The 10,000-nt window shown below is 36.1% G+C and overlaps 1 protein-coding gene across 1 annotated transcript in view; it reads left to right on the forward strand.

The window, feature by feature from the left end:
* Positions 1 to 10,000, forward strand: part of LOC135196390 (uncharacterized) — a 20,693-nt gene that overhangs the window by 8,626 nt on the left and 2,067 nt on the right. The window contains exons 3-6 of the mRNA XM_064223194.1: positions 6,053 to 6,175; positions 7,380 to 7,593; positions 8,368 to 8,512; positions 9,223 to 9,352. Of these exons, the coding sequence (XP_064079264.1) occupies positions 6,053 to 6,175; positions 7,380 to 7,593; positions 8,368 to 8,512; positions 9,223 to 9,352 (612 nt within the window). The remainder of the gene's footprint in view (positions 1 to 6,052; positions 6,176 to 7,379; positions 7,594 to 8,367; positions 8,513 to 9,222; positions 9,353 to 10,000) is intronic.

Here is a 10,000-nt window from a genome sequence, read left to right on the forward strand (position 1 = left end):
TGCATTTGATACATCGACCGGGGGAGAAGTAATTGAATTCTGAAATTGGAATACGGCAGAAATTTTTAATCATCACTTTTTTTGGAGAGAGAGACCTTACCCTTACCTTACAGACCTTACATCTTGTTCGGGTTGCCCCAGGTCCTCAGTGTGAGGCACCTCTAATGTCTACCAGAGAGTTGCTAGTACATCTTCCGGTATATTTTGCATCTTCCCAATCTTGGATGGTCTGGGATGCAGTTTAGATATTTGTCGAGCTTATTCTTAAACACATCTACGCTCACTCCTGATATATTCCTCAGATGAGGCTGGCAACGCATTGAATAGACGCTGCATTATCGATGCTGGTGCGTAGTGGATAATGTCCTGTGTGCTTTCCTTATTTTTCCTGGTATAGTAGTTTTGGGCACTATTAATCTACCTCTGCTTGCTCTTTCTGATATTTTTAGTTCATGATATTTTTCTGCTATTCCTTCTATCTGTTTCCAGGCCTGAATTATCATGTAGCGTTTCTCTCTCCTTTCTAGACTATATAATTTTAAGAATTGTAGTCTTTCCCAGTAGTCTAGGTCCTTAACTTCTTCTATTCTAGCTGTAAAGGACCTTTGTACACACTCTATTTGTGCAATATCCTTTTGATAGTGTGGGTACCATATCATATTGCAATATTCAAGTGGACTACGAACATATGTTTTATAAAGCATAATCATGTGTTCAGCTTTTCTTGTTTTGAAGTGCCGTAACAACATTCCCATTTTTGCTTTACATTTTGCCAACAGAGTTGCTATTTGATCATTGCATAACATGTTCCTATTCATCATCACACCAGGTCTTTAACTGCTTCCTTATTTGTGATGGTCTCATTATTAGGTCCCTTATATGCATATAGCTTTCTTTCTCTGTCTCCATAATTTATTGATTCAAATTTATCAGAGTTAAATACCATCCTATTACCTCTGCCCAATCATATACTTTGTTAAGGTCTCTTTGTAGAGCGTTCCTATCTTCATCACAAGCAATTTCTCTACTTATTCTTGTGTCATCTGCGAAACTACTCACTACCGAATCCTTAACATTATTATCTATGTCTTCAATCATAATAACAAACAGTATTGCAGCTAACACCGTACCTTGCGGCACACCGGATATTACCTTGGCTTCATCCGATTTCTCGTCGTTTGCAATAACTATCTGTTTTCTGTTGTGTAAAAATTCTTTTAACCATCTTCCTACTTTATCCACGATATTGTGTTTTCTAATTTTCTTCGCTAATATATTATGGTCTACTTTATCAAAAGCTTTTGCAAAGTCTAAATAAACACATCTGTTTTTTCATTTTCCGCTTTTCATATTTTTGAATATGTTCTCACGGTGGACTAACAGTTGAGTTTGTGTACTTTTTCCGGGTACGAAACCATGTTGTCCTTTATTAAACAAATTATTTTTATTAAATGTTTCATAATATTTTTCTTCATTACCCTTTCATACACTTTCATAATATGTGATGTTAGACTCACAGGCCTATAATTACTTGCCTCTAGTCTTGATCCACTTTTGAAAGTAGGGGTAATATATGCTAATTTGTGCTCATCATAAATCTTGCCTGTATCTACACTTTGTCTTAATAATATTGCAAGTGGCTTTGCGATAGAATGAACTACTTTCTTTAACAAAATAGCAGGAATTCCATCAGGCCCTGCAGCAGCTCCATTTTTAATTTCATTAATAGCCTGCACAATATCAGCTTCATTAATATCTATGTCAGCTAAATATTCACTATTTTCATCCCTTTACTTCTATATCATTATCTTCATTATTTCTATTCTAGGGGTGAATTCTCTCTTATATCGTTCTGCCAGTATGTTGCAAATTTCCTTTTTTCATTCGTTAATCTCCTTCAATTCTCAGAGGGCCTATTTCTATTCTTCTTTTATTCATCTTCTTCGCATATGAGTATAATAGTTTGGGGTTTTGCTTGATATTTAATAGGGTTTTTTCTTCCAAGTCCCGTTTTTCATTTTCTTTTGATTGTATAATCTTTTGTTCTGCATTTTCTATCTTACTCTTTAGTTCTATAACTTTCCATGCATTTTTTCTTTTGCAAGACCTTTTTTCCACTTTCTGATTTTCTGGAACAAGATCCTTCTGTCTCTTGGTATGCATGACTGATGTTTACTTTTCTTCTTCGGTATATATTTTTCCACTATTTTCTCCAATATTTTATATAATATCTCCGTATTTACCCTTATGTCATCCACTTACGAAAATGTTATCCCAATCTTTGTTTAATTCTTCATTAATTTCTGACCATTTTATATTTTTACTGTAGAAGTTGTATTTTCCATATCCTTCCCACTTTTTCATTTCTTGCTTATCTCTATTTTCACTTGCTTTGGAATGAACTGTTAATTCTATGACATTATGGTCTGAAATACTCGCATTATAAACTATTATTTCTTTAACATAATTCATCTCGTTCACAAATACTAGGTCTAAAGTATTTCCTTTCTTGTTGGCAGGTGATTTATTTGTTGAATGTTGTATTCTAGTAGCATATCTAATAGCTTTTCAAATTGCCTTTTATCTTCTGCACTACTATTACTCTCTTTTTTATATGTATAAGTACAACCACAATCTCCTATTCGTTTCTTTCCATTCTACGAAAGGAAAGTTGAAGTCACCAGATAGGAGAATAGTCCAGTCCTTGTGATTTCTACATATATCATCCAATTTTTCAATTATTAAGTCAAACTCTTTAGTATTAGGAGGTCTATATATTACTATGTTCATCAATTTTTCAGATTCAAATTCTACCGCTATTAGTTCACATTCTGAGTTACTATATTTCTCATATATTTTTTCCTTGTTTTTTGTCTTTCCCATATATTTGCGGTTCCCTCCCCCCTTGATTCCTATTTTTTCTATCTGACTATAAGTTTGGAACCCTTTTATTTGATCATCATTCCCAGTCTCTTGGAATACCAGGTTTCACTTATATTCATTATATCTATTTTCTTTCATTTTGGGTTAGTTCTTCTAAGTACTCTATTTTTCTTTTTGAGTTACTCGTAACTAAACCCTGCGCATTCATCACTATGATGGTTTGCGTGTTTTCCCCCTTCCTTACATTGGGGGGGGTTTAATTACTGGTAGTAATAAGGATTTTCCCATGTCTCTTTCCTGTTCTGGTATGTGTTCTTTTTTTCATTTCCAGAAATTCTGACATTAAAAAATCCAACTTTTCCATAATATTTGATCTTCCTTCATCATAATTATTCATTTTGTGTCTGAATCTGCAATTTTCTCCGTTTCTGCAATATCCTCTTGCATAATAAATACAGTTATTATCTCTTGAGTAGAATTTCGGAGCTGATGCTTTGAAATTTTTTGCTGACACCCTCTGCATATCTCATTGGTGGTTTGCTTTTCTCTTTTACCTGATATTCTTGATTTCTCTCTTTATTTGTTTCTTTCTTATTTTGGATTTTATTACTTGGTTGGTTATTTATTTGATTATGATTCCATGGCTACAGGGTGCATATATTTGCATTTTTTGTCGAACTTACATCCTTTTCCTTCTTTTAGGTTTTACATATTTTTGGATGCAGATCTCTGCAATCATCCCCATATCCATCTAAGTATGCACATTTACCATATATTTCATAGTTTTGACATATCTTAGGATGTTTGTAGTAACATCTTTCTCCAAATCTGCAATTCCCTCTTTTCAAAAGGTTGCAGATTTTGTCTTTCTTGTCTATTTTTTTCCTCTTTCCCGTCATTGTATAGATCTGGGTAGAGCCTCTTCGGGATTTGCTTTTCTGTTGTCATATCGTAATTTATTCTTCGTAGGTATGCTGCTTTAATTGCTCATATGTAGTATCAATGAGTATCTCTGCATCCATACTTTTATCTTGTTCTTTGTTTTCCTATTTTTTCTGTCATTTCATTTTTGTTTACTTCTCTTCCGTTTTCCTCTTCTTCTTTTCTTCTTCTTCTTCCTCTTCTCTTCTTCTTCATCCTCAACTATTTGTACATTCAATCTTGATTTAATAACATTGTCTATCCATGATAGACATGTTGAACAAAAAATTCTTGTATCTTTTCTCAAATCTTGTATTACCTCAGCACACTGTGGATGGGTCGGAATGTTGCATGCAGCACATTTTCTGATTAGGTTTTGTGGATTGACTATGCTATACCAAACCTTACACAGTTTGCATGCTTTTGGCATTCTTTTTCCTAATGCATCAATTAGGATATTCACAAGATTCACCTTATTCATTTTCTTTGTCGGAATATGTTGGTTTATGTATATTTTCTTTATGAGTCTCTTGACCACTTGGATTTTATTTGGAACTTCTTCAATTATTTTCAAGATGTTTTCATTAGATTTGTTCCAGTTTGAAGGATTATATCCTTCTAATATGTCTATGAATGGCTTTTTGTATCTTTTTGGGAGGGGGGGGGGGGGGTTAGGACTGTTGCTGATTTCATAGATGAGAAATGCCAGTTCCCTTCCTGCTACCTATCGTATTGCGAATCTGCTAAACACGCCAAATTACGCCACCTCTTCCCGCAGTTGGAACTTACTGCCATCTTGTTCTGTTTTATAGTATTACACTTGATAAACTAACTTAGAAGACGCTTTATCCTACTATTTTCACACTAATCTTATCACCGATAGTTCACGAACACTTCTAGGTATTTCTCAAATTCTAGTCGTATGTTAAACTTGTGATATCTGTTGATTAATCTGACTTCACACGGGTACGTCTCACCAAGCAAGATGGCTACTGAGAGAGAGAGAGAGAGAGAGAGAGAGAGAGAGAGAGAGAGAGAGAGACCAAAATGTCATTTCGTGTTTTCAATAAGTCCTGTTTGATTTTGAACCAGTTGAGTTCGCGTACACAATGGAGAATAGGCGTTTTGATCTAACAAGTGGAATCATCATATTCTGCTTTTCAGAGTCGCCCGAGAGAGATCAGTAGGTTCGAATGGGTATGTGTATTTGTACCGTAAATATTTTGTGTGTGTGTGTGTATATATATATATATAGATATATATTATATATATATATATATATATATATATATATATATATATATATATATATATATATATATATATATATGTGAATAACTGATCACGAAGTATATAAAACGTGATGCTATGTATAAATAAAGGTTTTCTGCCACGAAGGAGAAAATGAAAAAACGAGATAGCCAAGTACTTTCGGTCCTGTTCGAACAGGACCGAAAGTACTTGGCTATCTCGCTTTTTCATTTTTTCCTTCGTGGCAAAAAACCTTTATATATATATATATATATATATATATATATATATATATATATATATATTACATATAATATAAGGATATATATTATATATATATATATATATATATATATATAATATAAGGAGCCCACAAAAACGACAAAATATAGAAAGTAAGTACTATATCTCAGAGACTGTCTCTCTCTCTTCAGGAAGGTAATGTATGAGAAAAGTTACACAAAGGCTGGGTATACGAAGAGATCCATCCACAAGTAGCCGTTTTACTAGGTAACCCATGCGGATACCTGTGGATGGATCTCTTGGTATAAATACCGCCTTTTCTGCAGCTTTTCTCATCATTACCCACCTGAAGAGAGAGACAGCAGTCTCTGAATTATAGTACTTACTTTCTATATTTTGGCGTTTTTATGGGCTCTTTTATTAGATGGAATTCTATTGTAACAACATTTTTACCAGTGATTTACAAACACACACACACACACACACACACACACACACACACACACACACACACACACACACATATATATATATATATATATATATATATATATATATATATATATATATATATAAAGTCTCGTATTGATAAGCTTAAGCAAAAAATAGTGTGGAATTGCGAATGGTAATGAAGGCTTGAGATCCTTGATAATGAAGCTATACGTACGCCAGGGAGCGTAATAACCTCTATTTATCTACCTAACCAACTCTTTCATTCATGAATTTGTGAGATTTACTACTAATATCTTTGCAGGTCCGTTCAAGCAGTCGACGGGTAACGTCTCCGACAAATTTTTCACCTGCATCACTCCTGCTGGCTTCACGTTCTCTCTCTGGTCCGTCATCTACATCAGCCTCGTCCTAATTATCATCTACGGTAAATATCGTGTCTTCCTGGTTTATGAAATTGACTGAATGTGAAGTATATCACTGCATGTGGATCTAGTCATGACTTGGATAGGTATAACCAGAAATGGAAAGCAGACGGTATTTAGTTTTGGAGATTCAGAGGCCATTAGAGTAATATTTCAGCTGTGTTCCACATAGGAAAATGAAAATGGCTTATCTCAGAAAATGCCCAACAGTTTCGTCTTCCAGTGGACCTCTTCTTGGAGCGTTTATTAAAGGAATACAGCTGAATTGCCATATCTTCTTGCCTAAGATGATAACCAATACTAGAGTAGTATTTATATTGCCTCTCGAATTCTGCTCAATTCGACAAAATTTTACTTTTACTGATTCATGAAGTCATTACGATAGCATTTGTAATGCTTCTCGAATTAGACTGAATTCCGGACATTTTAAGTAGTTTCATGGAGTGTGGAGGTCATTAGAACAGCACCTGTTATGTTCCTTGAATTCTTTTGAATAAGGCGAATTTTGGCTTGTCTTTTGTGAAGTATAGAAGTAATTGTAAAAATGAATCGTAGTGTTTCTTGAATCCTGTTGAATTCAGTACATTTTGACCTGCCTCATTAGTAGTGGTTCTCGCATTCTGCCGACCTCAGCAAATTCCAACAAGTCTCATATGGCGCGTGGAAGGCATGAAATTAGTCCTTGTATCGTTGCTCGATTCTGCCGAATTTATAAAATTCTGACCTGTGAAAATAGTCCTTATATTGTTTCTCAAATTCTGCTGAATTCATCAAATTCTGACCAGTGAAAATATTCCTCGTATAGTTTCTCGAATTCTGCTTAATTCATTAAATTCTGAATTCATCAAATTCTGACTAGTGAAAATAGTGTTTGTATCGTTCCTCTAATTCTGCCAAATTCATCAAATTCTGACCTGTGAAAATACTCCTCGTATCGTTTCTCGAATTCTGCTTAATTCATCAAATTCTGACCCGTGAAAATACTCCTCGTATCGTTTCTCGACTTCTGCTGAATTCATCAAATTCTGAATTCATCAAATTCTGACCAGTGAAAATAGTCCTTGAATCGTTCGCGAAATCTGCTCAATTCATCAAATTCTGAAACATCAAATTCTGACCAGTAAAATAGTCCTTGAATCGTTTCTCGAATTCCGCTGAATTCATCAAATTCTGACCCGTCTTGTACCCGGTCCCTCTCCCCACCAGCCATCACCCTCCTGTTCCGCCAATTGGATGAAGAACCAGCTTGGCGAGCAGGCGGTGCCATCTCCGTCCCGTTCATGGTGACGCTGTTCGTGAACCTCAACCTAAACGTCGGGTGGCTCTTTGCTTGGGACGCCCTCAACGCCACGGGCTCGGCCATCATCCTCCTGCTGATAGCGCTGACCAACATCGTCGCCATATGTCTCTCCGCCTACAGGTAAGAGAGAGCGAAATCTCTTTCCGGTAAGTCTGGGGAGGAGAATTCAAATTTTATAGTCTATAGTAGATTCACATCACCCCTGATGTCTAGGCAGTCTCTTACGACGCTCCTGATTGGCTGTTGATAAGCCAATCACAGGGCTGGAAACTCTCAGTCTCTCGAGAGCGTTCACATAGGCAGGATGTATGTTCCACCTCACACACATCCTGCCAATGTGAACTCTCGAGAGAGACTGAGAGTTTCCAGCCCTGTGATTGGCTTATCAATAAGCAATCAGGAGCGTCGTAAGGGACTGGCCTAGACATCAAATGCACGGCTGATGTGAATATAGTAATAGCTGAATTGTACGTTGAACGAAGGTAGGTTTCTATGTTCCTTGGCATAGACGTCGGAGAGTAAAAAAGATATGTAAATACGACAGATATGGCAAAACTAGATGGGAAAACAGGACAGGCTAACGATTTGACAAAATATAGCTTTATTGTCATATTTTGTAAACGCACAGAGGCATGACCAACCCTATTTTATGGAACGTCATAGATATTAACTTCTAGGAAAAAGCCAAACAGAAATATCCATTGTGTAGTATCGGTTAGAAACGGAATACAAAATCCTCTCGCATCACTGTTTATTTTGTTGAACCGTGAAAAGGCACAACCAACCTTTTTGGATGGAACACACTATGTAAATCCCTAGGAAAAAACCGACTAGAAATATACATTATGCAATATCGGTCAGAAACAGAATAATTCTCTAGACTTTTCCTTACAGCTTCGCGAACGCAGCGCCACGTCTCCTGACGAAGTCGAAGCTCGATTTTTGGTGTGGGATCCTCTCCATCAATGGGATGGGATTCTACGTCACTTGGACCATACTGGCCTCGCTGCTCAACCTCACCATATTCTTCAAGTACGAGGTTGGTGGAGAATAGTTGGCAAAAACGAGTCACTTGTCTGACTTACTTTTTAATGTCAGAAGCGTTGACTTTTCGATAAGGTGAACCTTGGGCTGCCGTAACTGTGATCTTAGAAATGTGTTGTAGATATGTTTGTCAATTTGCGTAAACATGTTAGTATTTCATTCTCGGCCTTAAAAATAGGTCACGGTTTACATACGGAAGAGTGCTAGTATTTGACCTATAAAATAAATCCAGGTTAGTCATAGGAAATAATGATAGCTTATGACCTTGAAAATTAGGTCAATGTTCATCATAAGGAAAATAATAGTCTCTGACCTTGAAAAGTAGGTCAAGGTTCATCATAGGGAAAAGTAATAGCTAATGACCTTGAATAATAGCTTATGACCTTGAAAATTTGGTCAAGGCTCATCATATGGAAAAGTAATAGCTTCTGCCCTTGAAAAGTACCTCAAGGTTCATAATAAGAAAAAGTAATAGTTTCTGACCTTGAAAAATAGGTCAATATTCATCGTATGCAAAAGTAGTAGCCTCTGACATTGAAAAATAGGTCAAAGTTCATCATATGAAAAGTAATAGCTTCTGACCTTGAAAAGTAGCTCAAGGTTCATCATACGCAAAAGTAATAGCTTCTGACCTTGAAAAATATATTAAGGTCACCCAGAGTTGAGGGGTAAACCACTCTAATAGTCACTGTAAATTTTTTCCAGATTGAGTTGGATGGCAACGGCGTATGCTTGGGATCCCTCATCTTCCTCCTGTTGGTGCTCATCATCTGGTTCATCCTCGAAAACTCCCTCCTCAGGATGTTTTCGAACCCGCTCGTCACGCATTATGCCGGTGGGTCTCCGCATGGTTTTCGTGCATTATTTATTGGGAGGAGATTGCTTATCAGACCTCTGACCTTGCTCTTCACTCATTCTTTTCGTTTGTCTAGGTCTCTCTGACCTGGCTCTTAACTTATTCTCGGGTTTTCAGGGCCTTAATGATGTTGCTCTGGACTTATTCTCTTGGTTTCTCTAGGTCTGACCTTGCCTTTGACTTATTCTTTAGTTTCCCAGGGACCTGATGATGTTGTCTTGGCTTATTCTTTTGGTTTCTCTAGGGGTCTTTGACCTTGCCCTTGATTTATGTTTTTGGCTTCTCAGGATCCTCATTGTGACCTCTTGCACCACCACGCAACAAAAGATGTGGCGTTTTAAAAGAGGATAAATTTTCAAACATGTTGTAATTGCTGATGATTTTTCAACCATTTTTTAAAAATAATTGCTTATGAATTTCCTAACATTTATTATGTATAATTGCTGATGAAACATTATTAGCATAATCCATGAAATTTTAACATCTGATATGATTGAATAGCACTTCAATAATTACGCTAAAATCAGAACATTTTGCTGATTTAAGGTTCTCAAATACTTTAGCAACTAAAGGAATTTGAAACAGAAAATGAAATTCAGTTTCTTGCGTGACGTCAGAATTAAAAAA

Source organism: Macrobrachium nipponense, chromosome 23 (assembly GCF_015104395.2).
Source record: "Macrobrachium nipponense isolate FS-2020 chromosome 23, ASM1510439v2, whole genome shotgun sequence".
In the NCBI taxonomy this organism is placed as follows: Eukaryota; Metazoa; Arthropoda; class Malacostraca; order Decapoda; family Palaemonidae; genus Macrobrachium; species Macrobrachium nipponense.